General features: G+C 34.3%; 5 protein-coding genes across 5 annotated transcripts; 2 read left to right on the top strand and 3 right to left on the bottom strand.

Moving 5' to 3' along the window:
• The first annotated feature begins 1,405 nt into the window (after positions 1-1,405).
• On the top strand, positions 1,406-8,860 carry ube2g1b (ubiquitin-conjugating enzyme E2G 1b (UBC7 homolog, yeast)). Its single transcript, XM_067375297.1, has 5 exons — positions 1,406-1,630; positions 2,646-2,748; positions 2,889-2,986; positions 3,064-3,242; positions 6,753-8,860. Exons 1-5 carry the CDS (start codon positions 1,588-1,590, stop codon positions 6,837-6,839), a joined length of 510 nt encoding a protein of 169 aa, XP_067231398.1. The 5' UTR covers positions 1,406-1,587; the 3' UTR covers positions 6,840-8,860.
• On the bottom strand, positions 8,725-12,813 carry arpc3 (actin related protein 2/3 complex, subunit 3). The gene is made up of 7 exons (XM_067375296.1): positions 12,676-12,813; positions 12,139-12,238; positions 11,945-12,021; positions 10,253-10,321; positions 9,970-10,096; positions 9,751-9,845; positions 8,725-8,988 (listed from the first exon to the last, which is right to left on the bottom strand). Exons 1-7 carry the CDS (start codon positions 12,679-12,681, stop codon positions 8,926-8,928), a joined length of 537 nt encoding a protein of 178 aa, XP_067231397.1. The 5' UTR covers positions 12,682-12,813; the 3' UTR covers positions 8,725-8,925.
• Positions 12,814-12,971: 158 nt separating this feature from the next.
• On the bottom strand, positions 12,972-17,622 carry gpn3 (GPN-loop GTPase 3). Its single transcript, XM_067375295.1, has 8 exons — positions 17,427-17,622; positions 17,129-17,237; positions 15,612-15,779; positions 15,405-15,529; positions 15,095-15,210; positions 14,876-14,972; positions 13,601-13,729; positions 12,972-13,421 (listed from the first exon to the last, which is right to left on the bottom strand). Exons 1-8 carry the CDS (start codon positions 17,472-17,474, stop codon positions 13,356-13,358), a joined length of 858 nt encoding a protein of 285 aa, XP_067231396.1. The 5' UTR covers positions 17,475-17,622; the 3' UTR covers positions 12,972-13,355.
• A 101-nt stretch (positions 17,623-17,723) lies between these two features.
• On the top strand, positions 17,724-20,203 carry LOC137012244 (protein FAM216A). The gene is made up of 7 exons (XM_067375378.1): positions 17,724-17,803; positions 17,900-17,928; positions 18,545-18,669; positions 19,329-19,455; positions 19,565-19,742; positions 19,815-19,897; positions 20,046-20,203. The coding sequence occupies exons 1-7, from the start codon at positions 17,724-17,726 to the stop codon at positions 20,201-20,203; spliced, it is 780 nt and encodes a 259-aa protein (XP_067231479.1).
• A 643-nt stretch (positions 20,204-20,846) lies between these two features.
• Positions 20,847-24,841, bottom strand: vps29 (VPS29 retromer complex component). The gene is made up of 4 exons (XM_067375759.1): positions 24,746-24,841; positions 21,683-21,874; positions 21,362-21,597; positions 20,847-21,265 (listed from the first exon to the last, which is right to left on the bottom strand). Exons 1-4 carry the CDS (start codon positions 24,746-24,748, stop codon positions 21,148-21,150), a joined length of 549 nt encoding a protein of 182 aa, XP_067231860.1. The 5' UTR covers positions 24,749-24,841; the 3' UTR covers positions 20,847-21,147.
• Positions 24,842-25,563: the final 722 nt, after the last annotated feature.

Raw genomic sequence — 25,563 nt, 5'->3', positions numbered from 1 at the left:
AAAGTGTGTGCCATCAGAGGAAACACGCCAGGAAGAGCACACAAAGTCCTCCTTTTGTCACCTGAGCATGGCTGTTTATTAAGAAAACCATCCCCTTGTTTGAGTTTCACGAATGTGGAATGTATTTGCTAACAACTCTTTCCCATATTCAGTATATGTTTGGTATCACTCGCTGGGATGGAAGCCAAATGTTTGCCTTTTATGGTTATGTAAAAAAGCAAACGTAAGATTCTGGCATGTCAAGAGGATTGTAAAGCTCTCAAGATACAGGATGGGCCAGGCTTTGTGAATCCACTCTGATAGGCTGATCTAAAGACAGTTAAAGCTAGGTTTTGATACATCAATATATTTGAGAAGCATATATTATAACTGTATTATTTATTAGTTACTATATTTTAGCCAAACTAAACCACAAAATATCTTTTACTAAGCGTTTCTTACATGAGGGTTGGTTTAGGAAGAATTTCAAGCAGACACTGCCATCTAGTGTATTTGTTTGCACAACACGTGATATCAGTAAAGAGCAACTAACACCACTAACTTTTCACCACTCGTATAAAATTATGTACATAGTCGACATCTATAGGCTGGTAGAAGAATCTGTAGAAAAAGGTCCTAATGTATTGTTAATATGAAGGAATTTTGCGTAGATTTTTCACAGGTGATTCATCCGCATTGTACTGTGTTGTGTTTTAGGATGTCTTAGCAGAAAATTACCAGTATTTTTTTTTTCACTTTTTCTAAGCTTTTATTTATTTATTTTTATTTTTTTTTACAGCAAAAAGAAATGAAAAATATGTGATAATAATATAATATAATATAATATAAAAATAACATGGCTCAACATTTATAATAATTATAATACGTTTTTTTAAGTTTTTCATTTATTTTCTTTCAAATTTATTGAAAAACTATTTTTAATAGTTTTAGTTAACAATAACAACACTTCTACTTATAATTATCCTATACATTATCGACATCTTAAAAGTTTAATAGTTTATAAATTAAAAACTTTTAAAATAATTTTGAGAAGCATTTTATTTGAGTGCCATTCATTTTATATTCTGTATAATGGTTAAAATCGTAAAAAGTACTTTAAAATACCTTTATCAAAATGAAAAATGCACCAAGGATGCTTCATATGGACTTCCACTACAACAAAATATTCCTAATTTTAAAAAAAAATTGTATTGTTGTTGTATTGTTAAAATTTCTGTTCAGCAGACTGATCAACAAAAGTCTGGCTTGTTTGGACCCGTTGGCTTTGGCTGTGTCTCAAAACCTAGTGAGCTACCTACATAGACAGCGATTTTGGGCGCGTGCAGGATTGTTGGTCATCTCCCAGCTCGGAACGCTCCCAAAAAGATGCCTAAATCTGCTGTAGTAAGGAGCTTCCTAGTTATACACAGCCTTGAGGTCAGTGCCAGTATCACATGTATCAGTTCCCGGCGCATGTGAAGTAGATTTCAAATACTCTAAGAGCTGCGTGTCGAACAACTTTGACTTCCAGCATTGATTTCGGTGATTTTACCTCATCTTTTTTTCCGTTTGAGACATTATTTATTTTGTTAACATAGTTGAAATAAAATGACTGAGCAATCGGCCCTGCTTCTGCGAAAACAGCTAGCAGGTAAGTGGCTAACTGTTAGCGTGAATAGTACAAATCATCTTCGTTTTGTCATACTAACTATTTTTTATCCATACTATCTGTACTTTTTAAACAAAGTGGCATAGTGTGTAACGTACGCCACTGTGTCGGTGTTTTTGTAAGAGCTTATGGGCTTCTTATTTCCACTTGTAAAGTAATAAGGTCAGAAGGTTTGGCTAGCATGCTAGCTGAGTAAGTTGGTGAGGTATAAACATGTTGATCACAAAGCTTATACGCTGTATTTAAGAAAATAACCAATTTGTATACATAGCATTTTATATGTTTTGAAATAATGGTATTGAATGGTAAAAATTAAGTTGTAGCCGGTCATAGTATCAGTTGACACGTGTTAGTATACAGTATACAAATTATTGGCCTGGCAAGAATGAAACAACAGCAACACATTTAGGTTTTTGACTTATTATAAATACATTTACATGCATATTAGTACATGACAAGCTTTATATCAGTCTTTACATCTTTATTCCTACATATTAATTCATAATGAGTCAATCAACATTACCAAGGTATTAAAATAGAAGTATGATATTTGCAAGATTATTAGTGATCTTAAAGCTTAGGTTAGTTAAGTTAATTAGTTTAGGTTAAGTCGGCTTTAGATGACAGAAAAAGTAATCTAATATCCAATATTGACCGATATAGAATATACATATTGTGTGTGTAATTATGTATTTGAAGACTTCAGACGCAAAAGCCTCTAAATGCCATCTGAAATTTTCTTCTAAAATGAGCATTTTAATCAAGCTTGTATGTTTAGGTTCAGTAATTTCACTTTAATAGCAATTAATAGGTCCTTTTCATTGCCATTAAAGTGAAATAACTGAACATAAACATACAAGCTTGATAAAAATGCTCATTTTAGAAGAAAATTTCAGATGGCATTTAGAGGCTTTTGCATCTTAAGTCTTCATTTATATATTTAACTTTTTAAAATGAGTTGATGCTTTGAAATACATTTTTGTTTTACATCTTACAGAGCTCAACAAAAACCCAGTGGAAGGTTTTTCTGCTGGTCTGATTGATGATGAGGATATCTATCAGTGGGAGGTTGTCGTGATTGGCCCTCAAGACACATTGTTGTAAGTAACCAATCCTGTTACCAGCCACGTTGTGCTTGGGTTTAGCTGTAAGAGTGGCCTGTTGACTAATCTAGTCTTCTGCAAAGCTTAAATCTCTTCCAACAAAACTGTTAAATCCTTTTTCTGTTTTTGATTTACAGCGAAGGTGGATTTTTTAAGGCGCATCTCATCTTCCCTCATGATTACCCACTTCGGCCTCCTAAGATGAAGTTTATTACTGAGATTTGGCATCCTAATGGTGAGTGCATGCATGTCAGTTTTGGTGAAAGCCCCCTAATGCGGCTGACACTAATATTATTCTTCATCTCTAACCAGTTGCGAAGAACGGAGATGTGTGCATTTCAATCCTACATGAGCCAGGAGAGGACAAATTTGGCTATGAGAAACCCGAGGAGCGTTGGCTGCCCATCCACACTGTAGAGACCATCATGATTAGTGTGATCTCCATGTTAGCTGATCCCAATGGGGACTCGCCAGCCAATGTGGATGCAGCTGTAAGTTTAGTGATTTTTTTTTTTTTTTTTTTTTTGATGATAACTGAATCATGTTTTATAATAGGAATCACCATGACATCAAAATGACCCCTATTTACTTTTTTTATATTATAAACATTTCTGGTTGTCTTATGCAATTCATTTATTCTAGAAGGAAAAAAATTCTTTAATCAAAATTATTTACATTTCATGTCAATGTATTAACTTGCTCAGGCTGTGAAATGACTTGCTTTTTCAACTGATGATAAAAAAATAATTGTAGGAATTGCAGCCATTCTATAATAATGACAAATAGATAACTCAGTAATTTAACATAGATTAATGTAATATTTGATTCAATCTGCAATGTCACATTATTTAAAGTTGGCATGAAACCAGTGGTGGATAAAGGAAGTACACAGATCAAGTACATGAGTAAAAGTACAGATGCCCATTAAAATATTACTCCAGTAAAAGTATAAATACTAATTTCAGTTTTACTTGAGTAAAAGTACAAAAGTACTTGATTTTTAATGTACATTATTAAAAGTAAAAAGCACTGATCGATGAACCCTATATATATTTAGGCCAGCAGTAGTCAGCACTAATAAGAATGCGGACATTTAATATATATTGTAAATAAGCTACATTTTTATGTCATTACACATACACTTATTATACAATATTAAAATATTATACTTTAATATATCAATTTACGTTACTGATAATTAAAGTGAAATAATACACCATATTTTATTTTAAAAATGGGGGGAAAAATGGTTACATAGCTACTAATATTATGCATTATTATGCATTGTAAATTATGCAAAATTGCAGCATTTAAATACAATTTATAGTGTAACCAAATTACCAATAATGCCCAAAAGAAAAAGAAAAAACTTAGTGTGTGACTTTTAATTATAAACAAGCCTGAAATACACAGGTACTCTTATTTTGAAATGTCTGTACTATTGCAGGCTGATCCTTCAGATTCTTACAATCGTCTAAAACATTTTATATAAAGGCCATGAAGTAGACATTGTAATAATTCATCAACTTGAGTTCATTAGCAATCGCTTGGCATAAATCTGCGCTTTTCATTGATTGAGAATCAATTTGAAGCAGTCTGAAGCGCTGTTGCGTGAGCTTGTAGAACAGCGCCCCCTTGTGACTTTGCAAAATGCAGCACCCGTTTGAATGTTAGCAGGAGTAAACAGTTCTGGCGCACACATAACGAGCAGGTACGAAACAACTAGTTAATCGATCGTGGATGGTTTCATTATCTTTCGTGGATATAAAAGTATAAGAGGATAAAAATAGTAAAAGCAAAAATGTATCTCCGAATATACTTGGGCGGCCATTATTATACGTGGGCGGCCTGCCCAAGTAAAGTCTATGTGTGGGAAGCACTGATATATTTATATTATATTATATTATATTTATTTTTTTTCAATAATCATTACTAAAATTCATTAATAACCATCATTTGCACAAATTCCATGTAATCAGCCCCAATGTTGGAAGAAGTTTCTATCAAATCTCAAACCGATAGGACCAGATTGTTTATACTTGTTGCAGAATAGGTCGTTCCATGATGACACGCAAGTTTTTAATACTAGAAGATTCACCATCATGTTCTTTCTATCAAAACTCTTTATCATTGAAGCATGTTTTATTAGCTTGTGCTGGTTTTAACCCTGTAAGAAACCTTTTTTTTTTTTATTCAGTATACTCTTTTGAAGAAACTTAAACTAAATATAGGGTTTTTAGCAAAACCTGAAAAACCTGATACCACAGATGCTGGCATGACGTTAAAAATAAACTAACAAACCATCAGTTGCACACATATTCTACAAATTGGCTCTTTTTTAACTGGATCATTCAATCAGTTGTTGACTCAGGAACAGCTACAACTGGATCAGTCTGATTCATTAATGAATTGTTCAGTGTTATTTGTGAACCAATTCAGCAGGTTCATTGGAAAGAATCAACTCGTTCATGAAACTGACATTGTTCTTGTCTCAGAGGAAGTGGTGATTTCTTGTACTTAAGTACAGTTGCATAGTAGAAATACTTTACCTTCCACCAATGCATTTTTTATAAAATATAAGTATCCCGTAAAAAAAAAAAAAAAAAGCCAATTTTGATTTCATGGCCATTTAAACTTTTCATCAAAATGAAATAAAACAAATGGGTAACACTTAAAGGTGCCATCAAATTGAAAATTGAATTTACCTTGGCATAGTTGAATAACAAGAGTTCAGTACATGGAAATGACATGCAGTGAGTCTCAAACTCCATTGTTTCCGCCTTCTTATGTAAATCTCATTTGTTTAAACAACCTCCAAAGAACAGGCGAATCTCAACATAACACCGACTGTTACGTAACAGTCGGGATCATTAATATGTACGCCCCCAATATTTGCATATGCCAGCTCATGATCAAAGAATTACACAAGGGCAGCCAGTATTAACGTCTGGATCTGTGCACAGCTGAATCATCAGACTAGGTAAGCAAGCAAGAACAATAGCGAAAAATGTCAGATGGAGCAATAATAACTGACATGATCCATGATTACATGATATTTTTAGTGATATTTGTAAATTGTCTTTCTAAATGTTTCGTAGGCATGTTGCTAATGTACTGTTAAATGTGGTTAAAGTTACCATCATTTATTACTGTATTCACGGAGACGAGAGCCGTCGCTATTTTCATTTTTAAACACTTGCAGTCTGTATAATTCATAAACACAACTTCATTCTTTATAAATCTCTCCAACAGTGTAGCATTAGCCGTTAGCCACGGAGCACAGCCTCAAATTCATTCAGAATCAAATGTAAACATCCAAATAAATACCATACTTGCGCGATTAGACATGTTGCATGATGAACACTTTGTAAAGATCAATTTTGAGGGTTATATCAGCTGTGTGAACTTTGTTAATGCAATGATAGAGTTGAGAGCTCGGGGGGCAGAGAGCACGAGCAATTAAAGGGGCCGCAGCCTGAAACTTCAGTCACATTAAGGAGACACCTTAGACTTATATTACATCTTGTAAAAAAAAAACATTCAATGACACCTTTAACAATAACATCTCAAATGTTAATATTAACATGATCTAACTGAGTAATAATTATTAATCTTTGTTCAGTGTTTTGTTCATTACAAATACAACTTTTGATTTTAAAAATGTATTAAATGTAGAAATTAGCATAAACTGACATTAATAAATGCTGGAGAAGTGTTTTTCATTCTTAGTTCATGTTAACAAATGTTGGTGAACAGATACAGCATTAATAGCGCAAAAAAAAGTAAAAGATGGATTTGAAAAAGAACTGTTACCATTTAAGCTTCCTTGTCCTGACAGAAAAGCCTCCTCAAAAACTGCCGGTGGATAAATTCAAATCCCCCTCTTCTATCTAATTTCACTCTGAAATGGCTTTTAAGTAAAATGGTCAATAAATGCAGATTCATGTTTTTGTTCTTCTAAAGCAATGACTAAAACCTTCTCATTTGTGTTCGACTTATAGAAAGAATGGAGAGAGGATCCCAACGGTGAGTTCAAGAGGAAAGTCGCCCGCTGTGTGAGGAAAAGCCAAGAGATGGCATTCGACTAGATGCCCAATCATGGTTACATTTGTTAGTACATATACTCTCAGTTCCCATCTCCAGACATTTCAGTTTCAGGATTTATTTCTGCATTGATTTTAAAAACCCATCATGAGCTCATATCAATTTAATAGGTTTTTGTGTGGCAATGCTTTATCACGTAAATTGAATTCTAACCAGCCCCCCTAGATATGCCAGTTACAAACCTTAATAGGGGATCACCTTTATTTTATTCACCAGTTATTTGGGGTTGCACCAGTTAGGGATATCAGAGCAAAGCCACCGTTGGATAATTCTTTTTTTTTTTTTTTTTTTTTTTATCTGAATGTGTGAGTTATAGCACGTTTTGTTAATACCGATTCCCCCCCACCCTCTAGTGTGTCTGAATTATTTATTATCTTAATTATGATGAAATGTACTGCATGACACTTGTGTTTTGACGCTTTTTTAATCTGCCACTGAGCCATCAATTTTGAACAGTTTTTATGCAATTCTGGCGTGTTTTGTGAGTTTATGGTACTAGTAGAGGCTGATGGTCAGAATCGATGCTGATTTCCCTCCTTACTGACATGTCGGGACAGCCCTATTCCCTTAAAAAAAAACGACAAAACAATACCACAGATGTCTCTCAAAGGGCCATCTCTTTCTCTGCTGCCTTAAGTTGTTCTCCTGTCAAAAAGGAAAATTGTATTCAGTGATGTCAAGTCTGTCTCAATGTCTATTCACTTTTTGAGCTGGAATCCTCTTTTGGACAAACCAAAAAGTTACATATTTGCATGAGACAGAGAATATTTTTTGTATAAATGGTAAGCTCAAAAGCTGTATTTTTTGTGTATGTAAATATGATGTATTGTACCATAGCTCTATCAGTCATTTGTTTGTGATACCCCACCCCACCCGTAGTTTTGTATCTCATTTATGACTGTATCCTGTTCACTCTTCTGTTTCCGAAGGCCCCTTCATGTAATTGCTCATTAAAATGTAGCATTTGTATTACATATCTACTGTTTGTCCTTATGTTTTCTTCTCAGTCTTGTCTTTGTCCTGTTGTTCATGTCTTACTGTATGTCAGTCATGTAAAAAGCAGTTACCTCAATAACTTCTAAGGGTGCAAAAGATTCTTGGCAACACATCTTGTCAGTGATATTTGTTTGGTCTTGTGTACTAATGCAAATTTAATTGTATTGTTCAAAAGACAGAAAACATTAAGCAATAAGTTCTACATTTTCAGTCATGTTGAGTTGATTCAGTGGTGTGAAATTCCACAGCTTTATTCCAGTTTGTATGGTCCTTGGTGGCATATTGATTTTTGAGCACTATATGAATGTCATTATCATTTATGTTCTTAAGTTCAAATAAATAAAACCATTATTATGAACTCACTACACACCAAGCAGTGTTATTAACTCAAATGATTAAAAGTAGTTTTCATTAATAAATTATACATGCTGCCTTCGCAACTAACTGAAATAAGTTTAAGTACTAAAATGACGGTAACACTTTACAATAAGGTTCATTAGTTGAACAATACATTTATTACTGTATTTACTAATCTTCGTTAACATGATCAAACAATGAACAACTATTTTAACGTTAGTTCACAGTGTATTAACTAATGTTAAGATTTTAATAATATATTAGTAAATGTTGAAATTAACATTAACAAAGATGAATAAATGCTGTATAAGTGCAGTTCATTATAAGTTCATGTTAAGTAATGAACTTTAATGTAAAATGTTACCAAAATGACAAAAGCACATGTTCTAAAACTAAAATGAGAACTAAAATATAAATTAATTTGAAATATTAATAAAATTGTATATAAATATTACAAAAATAACAGTCTATTAGAAGTATGTCTTCATCCACTGACGAAAGATGCCGTTTCTCTTCAATAGATTTTTATTTGATCTGCTCCTGCTTTACATGACAGGCTGGAAATCAAATGCTTGATATCACCAGTAAAAAAACAGAATCAGAATAAACACGCTCGCATACACATAAAAGAAAAGAAAGAAAAAAAAAAACAGTCGTTGAAGAAAAAATCCATCCACATCCTACTCAGAAGTACCAAGGGAGATCCTGAGAGGTTTGTTACTGGCCAGGTGCAGACAGACTTTTGTTCATGAACTGTTTTTTCACAAAGCACACCCACCACTGTAGAACAAAGACATTTGAATGATTATCATGAGCACTTGATTAGAAAATAGTCAAATAACATGAATTTTAAACATTCGCGTTTGGTGAATCTTATGAAAATGGATAAATTACGTATATATGTACACACACAAAACTCTGAAATAAAAAAACAAACAAATATTATGTATGTATATATATATATATATATATATATATATATATATATATATATATATATATATATATATATATATATATATATATTTTTTTTTTAAATGTTTAAGAAATGTGCTTCATTGTATGGAGCCCGGCACATGACGTGCGGGGGAAAAAATATGTATATTGTAGCCATGAATAAACAATTCATTCTAATGACTTGCGTAAGCATGTTTTAATAATTAATTTCCATGTTTTAATTAAATCAAAATGAGGGAACAAATGAGTGGCCACTATTTACTAAAACAAGGGAACAGATTCTTAATTGTGAACAAATTCTTAAATCATGGCCACGATATATATTTATATAAAAAATGATATTTTTGTCTCCATGTGCGGGGCTCTGTATAATTGTCATGAAAATAATGTTGCAGCAAAAAAAAAAACAACCCCCCCCTAAATAAATGCTTAAAAAAAAAAGTTTTCTTAATTATCTTGAGAGGGAAAACTGCTTAACTGTCATTAAAATCATGTCACAATGCAAAAAACAAAACAACTTCCAAAAAAACTTCTTTTTTCTTTTGTCAATTAACTTGATTTGACTGATAATATTTAATGCCTCACCTTGCTTGGTTTGTCTGTCTGAGGGTCGAACACACGGTCACACAATCTCAGTCCTGTCTCCTGTCGGATTTGTTGCAGGTAAGCCCTCATCGTTTCTGTCCAAAAAGATAGTATCTAAATCAATTCGGCGATAGCACTTATAATAATCTCATAATAAAGAAGGTCTTAGTGGATGTACTTAATAAGACTCAGTAAAGTGGTGACCTCATTGTGCCATACCTTCCTCCTGTTTGTTGGTGGGTTTAACATACATTGCATTCAGAGGGAAGCCAGGTTCTCCAGGGATGGGAAAGTTGGTAATTCCCAGTGTGTACATCTCCTTCTCTCCTTGGCCCCTTGAACTGCACTAGAAATCATTTATAAGATTGTAGACAGATATTTATGGAGCATTAGCTATAAGGAAAAACCAACAACACCTGACAAACAATTAATCACTGAACAACTGAATAATACCATGAATTATACCATGAGTTATACCCCCCCCAACCTCCCCAATAGTTACCTTTTGGAGCTTCTTGAGGCATTCAGAGATGTAAAGAGTGGTGTAGATCAAAGTTCGATCTGCCTCATTCTATCAAAATTAAAGAAATTAGTATTTCATTTTACATCCTGCTTATATGCCACTTTATACAATACAGATTGTCAAAGCAGTGTCACAGTAATAGGAACATAACAGTGTTAATGTGGCAGAGTTCATCAATTATGAAACAAATTCAATTTTAGCTTTAAAGCAGCTCTACAGAAGACAAAAGTGTCATTATTCAGCTCAATTCAGTTCAATAACAGTGTCAAATGTTTCAAAGTTCAAAGTGACCTTTGTTAAAGAATTATAAGCCATGAACCAAGCCAATCAGCTACTAGGTGAACCACAACTTTAATTTGAAGCAAAAAAGTTTTTGAAAATTGGACACAAATACAAAGGTACAACAGTTGTAGTGAGGGAAAAACTATCCCATTAAGCATTGTGAACAGCATAATCAAATTAAAAACGATGGAGCAATATAAAACTACTAATTTTTGACAAAACTTTTCATTTGTTGATTATACAAAATATGCTTATATGTATATATATATAATATATAAAAACATTTCAGTATTTTGAGAGCACTGAGAAATGCTGCGTTCACGTCACCTCGTGTTTACCGGATTCTTGAAATGACAACACGTGATGTTATATTCGGAGCTGTTCACGTCCTCGGACTGGGAATTATGCGTTTCCATGGCACCTCTATCAACGCCTAAATGAATCTACAGCGGTCAGGTGGTACAGCGGCCACGTGGTACATGTGGGAGCTTTCAGAAAACTCCCAGCTTACAAGCTGTAATTACGAGCTCTACGAGGACGTGAACGCTTTTTACAAGCTAGAATCCTGTAACTACAGGAATTACGAGGCCACATGAACGCACCTATAGACTTGATTACATGGGAGTGGGTGGACATTTTCTGTACAGCATTATGGGTAATGTAGTTTTTCACCAGGAATTCCACTGTTAAACATTATTATTTTAAAAACAGTCTGCAATAATGTAGGCTGACGGCTTCAGCCGAGGCAGATGCCATGTTATTATTTAAAATAAATTTCCTTGTGGAGTTTTTGTGAGTTTTTACTTCTGGAACCCAACTGTTGTGCACTATAGCAGGGGTGTCAAACTCACATCCACATCAATTAGCTTAAACCCTAAATAAACGCACCCTGATCCAGCTAATCAAGTCCTTCGGACTTATTTGAAAACTACAAATACGCGTGTTGGAGCAGGGTTGGAACTAAACTCTGCAGGGCTGTGGCCCTCCAGGAGTTTGACACCCCTGCTCTAATGCAAACTACAGCAATCCAATAAATTCCTGATGGACAAAATCAAGTAATGTCCTACATTTTTCTTGTTCAAGAAGCTGTTTCACTTGGATATATAGACCTATGTCACAATAGGGAAGAAAAGACTATCGCAACTTCCATTTCATGCTGATTTTAAATTGCTCATAAGCATCTGAAATGCAACTAATTCAAATCTGATATTAAAAATGAATGTTTTTAAAAAAAAAGATTGTGTATATGCATATATGTAAAAAGTTTAAATGAAGATACAGAGAGAACCTTTATTCTTCTCGCTCAGGACAGACCTATGAATTCATGTTAAGGCATGCAAGTACATTTTTCAGGCTCCCGTACACTTCCTGCAGACATTCACCACTTACCTTAATTTCATAGTTCTTGAAGAAAACATTGGCTTTGAAGTAGTAGATGGCCTCATCGACAATATCTGTGTCTTTGGCTGAATATGAAAACAGGAAGGAACAGCTCATTTAAAAATACCCCTTACTAATGATGACCATTTAAGGAAGAATCTCAGAGCTCACTGTACTGCCTAAAATCAAGCAAACTTTCTTACTTTCTTTAGGAGCGGGACCCTTAAACTGTGTTTTAAGGGGCAATAACGCCATATTCCCCACCAGTTTGGTGTCTGCATCCATCAGGCTTGAGTGGTAAGCCTGAAGAGAGAGGGAGATTACATAAAATGCAAGAGTCAAACAGAACTATTTCTTTAATACAGCAATTTTGTTTTTAAAATGACCAATATCTGAAGAGAATCAGTGATCATTGCACTAAATGGAAATGAGGAAATACAGTTGTTTGCATCATGGACAGATGCAACAAATCAGCAACAAATTTCTGACAATTTCACATATATATTAGGCAATAAAGCATAAAGACCAAAACATAATAAAATACTACGTCCTTGTAAAACTGTTACATTTATAAAAAAAAAAAAAAAAAACCCAGAGTAAGATGATGCATAGGTTAGCTCTATGGCTAATAATGCTAAAATATTTTTCTTAGCTCCAGCTATAAAACGTGACACAACAACTGCTCATAAAGCAAAAAACAAAGCTCATCGTTTAAATTGTAATGTATGATAATTTCTTACCGGCATTTTGGTACAATATGTCCCAAATCTAGCAGGCAAAAAATGAATATGTCAGCGCTGCGAGCTGCCGCTTCCGCTGTCCCACCCTTCACAGATACAGGAAGTTCCAAGTACAATATCCCGTCATGACCACTGGGGGGCGCCGAATGACACCGGCTTTGCTACTGCACTTTTTTCCACCACAAAATCTTTATATCACTTATTTTAAATGGTATCGTATATCATTAAAATGTCCAATCTATTTTGACGTCACGGCAGTCAAAAACTAGCGAGCTTCTTACCTAGACAACATAAGTGCATTGGGTTTTAATAAGGATGTAATCAAGACCAGATTGCCAAATATTAATTTAACTTGTGAATAACCTAGATAAACCACTCTTCTGCAAGGATATGTCTTCCTTAATGATTCTAAGGCTGTAACGTTGATATATACGAAATGTTTTTTTTTTGTTAAAAATTCAAACCACATTTTGTCATTTCCATTTTTATTGCAAAAATAAATAGACAGTTCTAAAAAAAACTGATTACATTTTATAAAACTCTGCTAAGATTGAGATACAGCACAGGATTCAGTTGTATCCTTCAACCAATGACATTATGAACATGGCAAAATATTGTTTATATAAATGAAACTCTTAATTAGTGGAACACATCTATAGTCTGGCTTCAAAGTGGGATTTTCAAGAATCTGCTCTGTCTTGGAAGAACTCGTCAAAATTCGTGTTACTGGGTTCCTCATCAACTTCCTAGAGTGAGGGGAAAAAAAAGAATATTGTAAGTTTAATGTTTAAAATTATAATTTTGCTGTAATTTGTTCTACAACAAATATTATTTTAACAATAAACAAGCATTATAAATACACCATTGAATCAAACGTCAGTTCATAGCATATGGCAATACTAAGTAAGTAGCCCTAAGCACAAACCTTTGGCTCTTTAAACTCTAGGTCTTCACCATACTGTATGGAGAAATCAATGTGTTGCAGGACAATGTTGATGCCCTCCTCATCAGTGCGATCAAAGGGAAGGAATCGAACCATACTGTAATCATCAATCTAAAGAAAACAGTACAATTTCAACAGTTTACTAAAGAATGTTTCCTGTCAAGGCTGAACGATTTGTCCAAATCGAAATCGTGATATGGCTATGTGATTATCAAACTGCAAATGCTGCGATTTAATTACATAAATATACAGTGTGTGAGATGTAATGACAATCTTTATAAACATGTAGCCAAAAAAAACCCCTTTAGTTTGTTTTTTCGGCAAAAAATGAAAAAAACTAAATAAAACAAATCAATTCATAAATATTAGTATTAAAATTTTACAGTTATTATTACAGTTATTATTGTAAAATTATTATTATTAAATACTCAATTTGTAATGTGTACAGTCAAGTAATAAAATATTAAACAAATTAAGAAATATAAGGATAATAGTGATCTTTTTAGTCAATGAAAATGAAAATGTAGAAATTAGGACAAATATTAGAATTGTGTTTTTACAGTTGTACTGTAAAATAAAATTATTATTAAATACTTAATGTGTTTACAGTAAAGTAGTATTATTACAATGGTTTTTTGTTAATAAAAAATATAAATAATAAAAGTAATTTTAATAATAATTATCGTTATCATTTTATAGTCATATTTATAGAATAAAAAAAAAAAAAAAAATTGGCCAAATTTTGCAGCCCAACAAACATGCACAGTAAAATAGGAGCTTTTTTTTTTTTTTTTTTTTTAAATCGCATTTTTAATCTGAATTTTAATCTCATTTTTTAATCGCATTTTTAATCGGAATTTTGATCTCATTTTTTAATCGCATTTTTAATCGGAATTTTAATCTCATTTTTTAATCGCATTTTTAATCGGAATTTTAATCTCACCGGTGAGAGCGTCGAGGAGAGTTGAAATCAGGTTAACTTTATGGTAATGAGCTATGACGCGGTTCGGTGGCAACCAATTGGAATGTAGAGGTCCTCACTTGAGAGGCTTCTGATTGGTTGACGCGATTTGTCATTTACTTTGACCCTCCCGTCGGCGGCGGTTTGAATGAACAGTACAGCGTTGTTGGCAGGGCGGCCAAGGCGACTGTTGATGCTCTCGCTGGCGGCGGTGTGAACGCAATACATGTAATAATATTATACCAGTATTTATCAATGCCTTGACTCAAGGCTGAATCTTTGTAATTGTAACTTACCAAACCACATATGGCCTTGGTTAATTTTCTGAATTTCTTGCTTCTCAAACCAACAGAGTTGTCCTCCATCATTGAGTACATATCTGGGTCTAGATACCTGCACACAAAAAAACAAACAAACAAACAAAAAAAAAACAAACACCCACACACAGTCATCTAAATATAGGTTAAAAATCTGAATTATAAACAGATCTTATTTCAACATCTCTCAAAACATACTTCTCTATTTCCTTCTTAGCCTTTGGACTGAGTAGATCCATTTTGGTCATTATGTTGACTTGTGGAATTTCTAGAATGACCATAGCACTCAAGGCAGCCATAACTCCAGAGATGAACTAGAAAATGAATTAAAACAAATATAACCTTTATGTTTTTACCATTTCAATCATTTTTTATTCAAAATTACTATAAAAATCCAGCCCACACTTGCTGAAACAGATTTCACTTCCACTTTATAGAACAGTAATACTTATATTTATTTGTATAGAACAACATGAGACTGTTTTTTAAATTATTTGACAAGCCTTACCTTGAAGGTCTCGACCATGAACTGCGAGTCAACCAGGAAGACGCCACACACACGGAACTCCCACTGCTGCAGCTGTTCCACAAGCTGCTTCATAACAGGCAGATGTGTGTACAGCTCGATCTGACCTGCAGTCAAGAGGACACAACACTCTTTACCATTCCATTCCAGTCCTCAACAGCACCATACATCTGGCACATCACCTCTTACCAGGGCAATCAAACAGTATGTAGTCATCCTCCACATGACCAAGACTCTCCTCCAGCCAGTCAAAGTTGTTGGCGAAATACTCCATACAGAAGATCAGTCCTCCATTGGGGCCGAATCTCAGGGAGTCATCCTCCATAACATCATCCACCTGGATCAGCTCTCGAATATCTGCATACGGAGTCAATTGTATCAGAACACACTAGATGTCTTTAAACACAAACTAGTTACAGAAATGACACTTTTGAGCTCTGCCTAAAAAAAAGTGTGAGAGAATATTTCAGCAAAAAACAATGTAAACCTATATGCAGTTTTATTTCTAGGATGTTGGATAAGTTAACATAAATGACAAATGCAACACTAGTCATGAAATACAAAAATTGTAAGCATTTTTACAATTTTAAAGGTGTCATCGAATGTTTTTTTACAAGATGTAATATAAGTCTAAGGTGTCTCCTGAATGTGTCTGTGAAGTTTCAGCTCAAAATACCCCATAGATTTTGTTTAATTCATTTTTTTAACTGCCTATTTTGGGGCATAATTAGAAATGCGCCGATTCATGCTGCGGCCCCTTTAATTGCTCGCGCTCTCCGCCCCCTTCCGAGCTCTCGACTCTATCATTGCATAAACAAAGTTCACACAGCTAATATAACACTCCAAATGGATCTTTACAAGATGTTCGTCATTCATGCTGCATGCATACATCGGATCATGTGAGTATAGTATTTATTTGGATGTTTACATTTGATTCTGAATGAGTTTGTGACTATGCTCCGTGGCTAACGGGCTAATGCTACACTGTTGGAGAGATTTATAAAGAATGAAGTTGTGTTTATGAATTACACAGACTGCAAGTGTTTAAAAATGAAAATAGCTTTGGCTCTTGTCTCCATGAATACAGTAAGAAACGATGGTAACTTTAACCACATTTAACAGTACATTAGCAACATGCTAACAAAACATTTAGAAAGACTTACAAATATTTAGTTTACAAATATCACTAAAAATGCCATGTTATCATGGATCATGTCAGTTATTATCTCTCCATCTGCCATTTTTCGCTGTTGTCCTTGCTTGCTTACCTAGTCTGATGATTCAGCTGTGCACAGATGAATACTGGCTGCCCTTGTCTAATGCCTTGAACATGGGCTGGCATATGCAAATATTGGGGTCATACATATTAATGATCCCAACTGTTATTTAACAGTCTGTGTTATGTTGATATTCGCCTGTTCTTCGGAGGTCTTTTAAACAAATGAGGTTTACATAAGAAGGAGGAAACAATGGAGTTTGAGACTCACTGTATGTCATTTCCATGTACTGAACTTATTTAACTATGCCAAGGTAAATTCAATTTTTTAATTCTAGGGCACCTTTAATAACGTTTAACAAATCACTGTATTAAAACGACTATTAAAACAACGTTTTTTTTTTTACAGTATTTGTCACTGCCATTATATATAATATAATCTGTAAAATAGATGGTGTACTGTGTGTATATCTATGTATTGATTCCTCACCTGCCATGACAGGATACTCAAAATGTTCTGCAGCTGGATCCAGATTCACCACCTGTACAGATCTGTTGAGGGCCTGGCAATGCTCTATCATTGTGGCACAGTAAGTACTCTGGAAAAAAGAGAGAAAATAACTCAATTCAATATTAAAATCACTATACAATTTTGAAAGCAACGATATAACACTGGTTCATGCTTTGTACTTTTATTCACGCGCAATGCAGAATAAGTTTTACTTCAACACAGATATATAATAAAACAACAAAATCATAATTATTATGGATCATCTAGTATGAGTTACCTTTCCACTTCCGGCAGGACCCATCACTAGTTGCGCGTATCGAGGCATAGTCAGATCTCCAGCAGCACTAGATGTTATGTCGTTTTCACTTATCTCACAGAAAAACGTTATTTACCTCGGCAGTGTGTTTCACTTACAATTTCTACAGTCGCCATGCTGTCTTTTCGTCACTTACGGAAGCCCGCTAGAGTCAAAACACTGGAAACGCGCTCACGCGCATTATCGGATGGTATTACAGGTCGTCTTATATCACTTGTAAATATTCTACAGGTCTCACAGTTCAGGTAACACGCCGGCATGAAAAAGCACGTGAAATTCCTTGAAAACAACAGCGATAAAAGCCGTCTGCACCACAAAAAGTCATTTTTGCCTTTAAGGTAAGCAACAGAATATCATAACATAGCTGTTCAAATTACTTTTTTGAGTTGTTTTCACATACATTATGTGATTCCAATGATATAATGTCTTGACAGGCCATCTGGTCTCAACCATGTGCAAACTGGTAAGTTTGTTACATAAATAATTATTAATTGACAAAATTAGCAATTTCTGCCTTTGTTATTTGGGACACCAAGTCATCTCAAAAGCAAAGTGTCCTAGACAGTTAAAAGTTAAAATGATAATAAAATCAGATATTTTTCTGTTTACAAATATTTTATTGTCCTTTATAATAATGTGTTGCTTTAATTTTGTATAATATACATAACTTTAGAGCATTAATTTGCATGCTGTACTATCCTAAAGTAGTTCCTGAATCACATCACTTCATTTTTATAGCACCTCTTTTGCTGTATACATCTGCAATGTATACAGCATGTACAGTAAATTTGACCTCAAAGCACAACTATTTTATCTCCCCAGCAACCTGACAGTTTTTTGTTTCTTTTTTCCCCCATATGGCTACAGTAGCAAGCTTAATCTGTGTAAATTACAGAAACGTTACACCTGTATAATTTGGACAGAGTAACCAGAGTCTCTGACCCAATTGAGTTGGGAAAAAAATCCTCTGAAGACAAACAGCTGTTATATGTGTAGTAAACCAGTATCTTGGAGTTATTACTTTAGTAACTTGTTGTGTGAATATTCATTTAAAGTACTTAAATTCTCTTCTTATCCAGGAAAAACAAGCTCAGTATTTGGATATAAAATACAGAGACCTGCAACTGTACAAGTGCCAGAACAAAATCGGGACATTAAAACTATTCATATCCCTAAGACCATGACTGCTGCTCCATTTTTACAGGTATTTCATGAAAATGTACTTAACCCTTGTGTGTTAATTTTAAAGTGACTCTCATGTACTTAGGGGACAAATGTCCATGTAAAAAATATGTCATAAAATTTGAAGTTTGGGAGCACAGACTTAAGTTTGGTCTCATTTTAAAGAAGACCCATGGCAGATTATTGTTAAAATGAAAACAGTTTTAAAAAGTAAACAAAGTTAGAGAGGTTTAAGTTTATGAAAATCGAATTGTTTTTAATGTAAAATATATATTTTATAACACTCAAAAACTGTTAGAAAATCAAAGCTATAAATCCAAGTGTTAGATTGCTAACAGAATGAAAGCCTAAACAAAGGCTGCATCATTTTATAGTTTAATGGCCCTGATTAAAAGTTGCTGTTTTAATGGGGACATTTTTGTCTTTAAGGTCCTGAGTGTAACTATTTTGTGTATATATAATATATTAAACAAAATGAAGGTTAAATATTAAAATTCCAATAAAAATACACACTTCTGGAAAAAATGTATGCAGTTGGCCCTAACAAAAAATAAATAAATAAAAAAACACTGACAAAGGTCAGATTTGCAATTTTTTGTATGACAATATCTGATTCAGCAGCTATAAGAACATTCTGTCAAGTAACTTAATTCACATTGAAATAAACCCTATCATTTTCAGCATCCAGGCTTGACACCCGGACAGAAGCGTTTCCTGTACAGTATCGCAGAGGCCTACAGCAAAGAGCACATGCGGCAGCTAATACGTCAACATTATATGAATGTATTACACAGGTGTATCAGGACAGGTGAACCATCACATCATATGAGAACGGGATTTATTTTGCCTGTATTAGCAAGAACTTGCATTACATTGAAATGTTTGACATATTACAACTTATCATACTCTGTGTTTAGTGCCGGATGAGAATCACGTGAATGTAAATGTGAAACTGCAGATGTCAACGTACACCCCAGAAGCAGAACACATGACAAACTCCAAAAGTACATCTACGAGCAAGACAAAAGAAAGCAGAAAGAGATCTTCAACTTCAGTTAAGAAAACAACTTTACCTAAAATCGTCAATCATCAAAGGCAAGTAAATGATGCCATCTGCAAAACTGTTGAAAGGCTTAGCTGTAAACTTAATATTTAAATACTCCACAGAGTGTCTTCTGGATTTGCAAAATCGAACATGGTACAGTCAAGGAAACGGAGGACTACCATTGCAAACCATGCTTCTTCACGGGGTAGGTTTGTTCCACTACAGAATATAAATAGTGCAATGTACAGGATTCTTTATGATCCGGATATTATGAACATTTTAGGTTCCTGTTTTGCATTTAATTAAAGCATACAATGTATTTAACATTATTCAAAATGGACCTAAATTTCCAGGATCACGCCCATGGGAAGCTGACTTTGAATGGGAGGCACCTGAAACAGATTCTTACCTTGCTGGACACATGAGTGGCCTGTCTTTCAACGAAACGGAAGATGATAACGAGGACTTTCTATTTCTTACCAACGCATCAATCTATGGTTTTGTCATTTAAGAAAAAATCTTAAAACATATCCTGAACAATCCAGTCGTTCCAGACATTTCAAAATAGTTATTTTAATAAAGTGTTCTGTGTTTTCTTTAACCCTTAAAGGGTTAGTTCACCCAAAAATGAAAATTCTGTCATCTATTACTTACCCTCATGCCGTTCCACACCCGTAAAAAAAAATTTTCCATTCATTTTTTGTAAAAATTGTATAGGGTCGCTAATGACCCAAGGTGTGTAACAATGTTAGTATATATTTTTTTCTGCACGATAATTTAATCTTTGATGACTGATCAAGTGCAATTTACCTTTATTCCACAAGGTGGCAATGTCTGAAACACAATGATGAATTATAGTTTTGTGAATATGTGTGAGATCATGAATATGAGCCAGATGCTGATGAGGACAGTGATGATGGTATAAAACTCAAACCGAACCCTTCCAAGCTCCAAAAGGTAACAAAATATGTTTTACTTTATTCTTCTATAATTGTTACTCTAATATCAGAAGAGTTTTGTATTAATCGCAACAGGTAGAGATCTATCCGTGTTAGATCTAGATCTGGGTCGCAAAACACCTGAATATGTAACAATGATTGTTGAAACATTCATGCATTTAAGCGTTAAAAAATAATGACACCGCTCATGTGATGTGGGGTTTTATTTTATGAAAGACGACAACACAGGCCTTGAAAAATTAATAGGGGACATAACATATTTATAAGACTAATTCGCACTAACATTATGCAAATAATGCAACATTATTGCATTTTCAACAACCATCTGCTGAAATCACAAATGATGACATTCTGGTGACATATAAACAGTATTATATATTACATTAAAATATAGCGTAACGTTATGATACAGCATTTGTACGATGGTGACGTTCAGGTGAGAGGGAATGACGAGATTAGCATCCTGAAAGAAGGCAGCTGACAGCATCATCGTTCTTTACGACTTTTTGTATTCGATTCTCTCGACTTTGACGTCGTCTCCAATGAGCTGATAGACATATGTTACCACTGTGGATGCTTGAATGTCCATCAAAACAAATGATGGTGTGATGTTGCTGTGAAAAGACAATTTGATCTCAAATCATCCACATAACATTGCATATAACATTTGATTAAACATGATGTGGAGAAGATAAAAGTAAATGTTATACCTTTCCAGTGCGCTATAGGCCCCTGTGGCAGATCCGGGGTTTATATAAAATTTGTTCTCATTCTCAAAAGCCTCAAATTTGTGTGTGTGGCCAGAAATGAGAATATCAACATCCAGCTGCCTTTGAAGCAGCGCCAAGCTCGCCATGTCACCCCATGGGATCACCTGGTGTCCGTGGATCAGACCGATTTTAAACTGCCCCACTGTCACCACCTTCTGCTCCGGGTAATTCAAGTTCTGTCATTTAGAAATGAGAAATGTGGATGATTCAAAAAAAGTGCATAAACAACAATGAAAATAGAAATAGGAAATAAAAGTCAACCTCATCAAAGTCTCCTCTGACAATGTGCACGTCTCCAGCGAGTGTTTTCAGGTAGTCATAGCTCTCCTTTGTACAGAGGTTTCCTGTGCAGAGGATGTGCTGAATCTTGCCAGGCACCAGCAACTTTTTGAATTTGGGAGGCAGGGTGTTGCATCGGTGGGGAATGTGCAGGTCACCTAATACAAGCACCAGCTAATGGCGAAATACATCTTGTTAGCGTTCAAACGTCACTTGTTGGACACTCAGAGTAAAGGAAAAGTGGAGTCGCAAGCAATGCGTTGCTGTCTGAATAAAATCTTAATTAAAATATTTTGGGAAAGAATGTTTTGCTTTTGGAGTCTATTTGGAAGCATTAGCATTATGTAATAATTGATAATGAGCAAATTTTCTTCAGACAACAACTGGGGAAAAGCTGAGCAAGAGAGCTGCTTCTAAGACTGTTAGCTCAGTTGAACTTGCTGACTCTAAAACAGGCTGAGGTCAAATTGTTCACATACAAGCCTAAATAAAAATGTTTGGTAGAATCAGATGTGTGGTACTGGACAAAACTTTGGAATAGCATACTAACATCCTATACTGTGGCTGCATCCAAATAGCATAGTGCCCTACTATATAGTAGGCCAACAAACTGTATGTGAAAATGTCCAAATTCAAAGTATTCATAAAACAGCAGGTTGACTTATTACTTCCAGCAAGATTCTGAAGTGTGTATCCAGTGGACACTTTACTATCCCATGAGGTCATGGGAAAGGATTTGCAAACAGCAGTGAAGTGATGCAATTGACAATGGTAGGTCACATGACAATGAAAACATGGTGAATGTTGTATGTCTGGATTCAATTCATACTACACACATTCATCCCAGGTGAAAAAAGGACATTTCAATAATGTACTTAATGTGCTCTATTTTCGTGCACTAATTTTGTATTTAATATAGTAAAAATTCTTCTTTAGTGTGTTTTAAGATAATCTTAAGAACATCTAAGTGTACTCAACTGTGCTATTTTGAGACAGCATGAAATATGAACTAAAATGTGCTTTTAATATACTATGTATACACTCTGTATTTAAAAAATACATTTAGCTACCACTTGCAGTACACTATGGGTTCAAATGTACTATAAGTGGTATCTAAATACACTTTTAAATACAGATATAGTATATTAAAAGCACATTTTAGTTCATATTTCATAGTGTCTCAAAATAGCACAGTTGAGTACACTTAGATGTTCTTAAGATTATCTTCAGAATTACTAAAGTATAATTTTTAGTATATTAAGTACAAAATTAGTGCGTGAAAATAGAGCACTTTAAGTACATTATAGAAATGTACTTTTTTCACCTGGGATACTATATAGAACATACTTTTAATGTACTTATTCAAAAGAAGTACCTATTCAAGAGAGTATGATATTTTCGATGCAGCCTAACTATTTCTGCAGTATCTAGCTACATGATGTGCAGAATGCAGATTTTCTGTATGCAGTATGAAATCTTTCATTATTTGATCAAACTGCTGAAAGTTAAGACATCTGAACACAAAAGTGTATTAAAATGCAAACTGACAATTTTCTATTTCTAATTTGATAACAGAATAAAAGTGCAGAGAATAAATAATGTACAGCATGTTACTACAAAAGCATACTTGTTTTTGAGATGTTTCATTGTTGTATACGGTTTCACATACTTTAAATAAAACAGTAGGCACGCACCATTCAGGATATATTGTGCAGTACACAGTAATCAAGTATCCCTTTCCAAACATAACTCATTATTCCCATGAGACTGGTATGTCTGACTCATTCTCACTGATACTCTATTTAGCCTGTGTTTAAAATATACACCACAATGTTCATAAAATATGCAAAACACAAATAATGTGTTGCTGTAATGCTTAGAAACAGGATGATGCATGTTCAACATGCCTAGACAGATAAGTATTAAGCAATTTGAATCATTCTGCAAGCTAATAATTAGATTATTAGCTACTTTATGATCACAGACAGAAAAAAGAACATCATAAACCCAGAGAAGCTTAAACAGAAGTAAGTCTGAGAGAGACGAATCCCAGAGAAAGCAGCAGCACTATTCTAAAATTCAGAAAACCGTGAGCACGAGAGGTCTGGAGAGGCACTTACTCTGTGACCAGCCTGAATACGATGCAGATGTCAGGAAGGGGAACAGTGGGTGAGGAAGGGTTTGAGGAAGGGGATGTGGATGCATGATCATGACAAAAAACAACATACAAAAGATTAAAGGTGATGTGAGACAGAAGGAAAACTGAAACAAAGTGGATAAATAATATCGACTGGAAAACTCAACACAAATGAGAATGAATGTTAGCTGATTGTGGTTGAATGAATGGCACTTGCAGGTTAGTGTGAAGCTTAGGGTAAGAGCTGCCGACGCTTCCCATAAGAACAGTCTCACTTTAAGCACTCCAAAAGCATTTCGATGACAACTGTTCAGCTTGAAAGCCCTAAAGTCTGTCAAACTGATTTTGAAAGATATTTACTGCTGCGCAAACACATTTTTAAATGTTGCTTTTTTTTTTTTACATCTAACAAAAAGGACACTGTAGACTGAAAACAAAGTAAACGTTTTTTTTTTTTTTTTTTTTTTAAATTGCCTTGTCTACATTGACTTTCATTTTGTAAACAACATGTTAACTTCATAATATATAATATACTAGAAGAACAGTTTTATGTTAGCCACTGTAGGCTAGCATTTTGTTATTGGACTAATCATTAAGCATTACCACACTATACTAAGTATCGAAACACTGAAACGCATAATTAATTTATAGCAATGAATATACTTCGAGTGTCATTGATTATATCCCTTTAAAACAGTCTGACTGACTACATTCTGACTCGATTCAACATGGGTTGAATCACTCAAGCAGCGTTAGCTCGCTGCTGTCATGTGACCATTCAGTGCTAAAATACCAGATTTTTTGGGAAAGCAGCTTAAATATCTACTCGGTCGTATGGTTTTAAAATGAAACCAAAAAGTACGAGAATCTTCTGGTAAAGAAACCTATTCTGATAAATAAACACGTACCATTTTGTCCAGCTGCGTGTTTGAAACAGAGCTCAGGAAGCTGATGTTGACTCGTAAGGCCAGAAACTCAATGTTGCCAGGTCACGCGAGAGAAATAAGCAACCTGGTGAAAAGCTCAAATTCGCTTATAAAAAGCGCACCTGGCAACACACTTCAACAAGGCGAAAGCAACACAGCGCCATCTGGCGCACACATATTTAACCGAAATGTTCAGAAGTTGTTTATTTATATTTTTTATTGCGTTTAAAACTGGAAGTTCTGAACAATATTAATATGTTTCCTGAACATCATGAAAGTGGATGGGCTAGAAGTAGTACAAGTCTTCCAAAAACAAATAATGCTTTATGTAAAGAGCAGAGTGAAATTGTATGTTGTTATTCACTTGCCTTTTAAAATCTAACTTGATAGCCATGGTCTCCATTCACTTTTGTTGTTTTGTTGTATAAGAGCATTCTAGCCTAACTCTTTTTGTGTTCCATAGAAGAAAGAGATTCAAAAGACAAGGGTGAGGAAATTATATCAGAATGTTCATATTTGGGTGAACACTATCCTTTTTACACACAGACTTTGTGTGATTTGTTTTTATAATAACCATCTCTGTAGACTAATAAGTGAACTTGAAAAATGTGAACACGTTTCATAATCATTCTTGATTATTAGTCTAAAACTCACTACAACTCACTATATTCAAACCACTATGATGTCAGCAATGTGAACCTGTAATTAAACAGACTGTTTAGCACTATAAGCACTATTTAAATTAGCAAAAGCATTTTGAAACAAAAGTTTTGTTATTAATATTGCATATACATTACAAC

Source organism: Chanodichthys erythropterus, chromosome 22 (genome assembly GCF_024489055.1).
Source record: "Chanodichthys erythropterus isolate Z2021 chromosome 22, ASM2448905v1, whole genome shotgun sequence".
Lineage (NCBI taxonomy): Eukaryota > Metazoa > Chordata > Actinopteri > Cypriniformes > Xenocyprididae > Chanodichthys > Chanodichthys erythropterus.
The sequence above is the reverse complement of the archived record's forward strand: the minus strand, read 5'-3'. Positions and strand labels throughout refer to the sequence as shown.

Bases quoted from the DNA above. Each gene is read 5' to 3' on its own strand.
- vps29 (XM_067375759.1), bottom strand. The intron at 21,598-21,682 runs GTTGACTTTTAT...TCTAAATGACAG, and splicing joins TCAGAGGAGACTTTGATGAG to AACTTGAATTACCCGGAGCA. The intron at 21,266-21,361 runs GTATAACATTTA...GTCTTTTCACAG, and splicing joins GCCTATAGCGCACTGGAAAG to CAACATCACACCATCATTTG.
- gpn3 (XM_067375295.1), bottom strand. From the start codon at position 17,474: ATGCCTCGATACGCGCAACTAGTGATGGGTCCTGCCGGAAGTGGAAAG. The intron at 15,530-15,611 runs GTAAGAGGTGAT...TCTTGACTGCAG, and splicing joins CATACTGTTTGATTGCCCTG to GTCAGATCGAGCTGTACACA. The intron at 13,422-13,600 runs GTTTGTGCTTAG...CCCTCACTCTAG, and splicing joins TAGAGTTTAAAGAGCCAAAG to GAAGTTGATGAGGAACCCAG.
- ube2g1b (XM_067375297.1), top strand. From the start codon at position 1,588: ATGACTGAGCAATCGGCCCTGCTTCTGCGAAAACAGCTAGCAG. The intron at 2,749-2,888 runs GTAAGTAACCAA...TTTGATTTACAG, and splicing joins GGCCCTCAAGACACATTGTT to CGAAGGTGGATTTTTTAAGG. The intron at 3,243-6,752 runs GTAAGTTTAGTG...TTCGACTTATAG, and splicing joins CAGCCAATGTGGATGCAGCT to AAAGAATGGAGAGAGGATCC.
- arpc3 (XM_067375296.1), bottom strand. The intron at 10,322-11,944 runs GTAAGTGGTGAA...TAATTTTGATAG, and splicing joins TCAAGAACTATGAAATTAAG to AATGAGGCAGATCGAACTTT. The intron at 10,097-10,252 runs GTAACTATTGGG...AATGATTTCTAG, and splicing joins GCCTCAAGAAGCTCCAAAAG to TGCAGTTCAAGGGGCCAAGG.
- LOC137012244 (XM_067375378.1), top strand. From the start codon at position 17,724: ATGAAAAAGCACGTGAAATTCCTTGAAAACAACAGCGATAAAAGCCGT. The intron at 17,929-18,544 runs GTAAGTTTGTTA...CTTCTTATCCAG, and splicing joins TCTCAACCATGTGCAAACTG to GAAAAACAAGCTCAGTATTT. The intron at 19,456-19,564 runs GTGAACCATCAC...CTCTGTGTTTAG, and splicing joins ACACAGGTGTATCAGGACAG to TGCCGGATGAGAATCACGTG.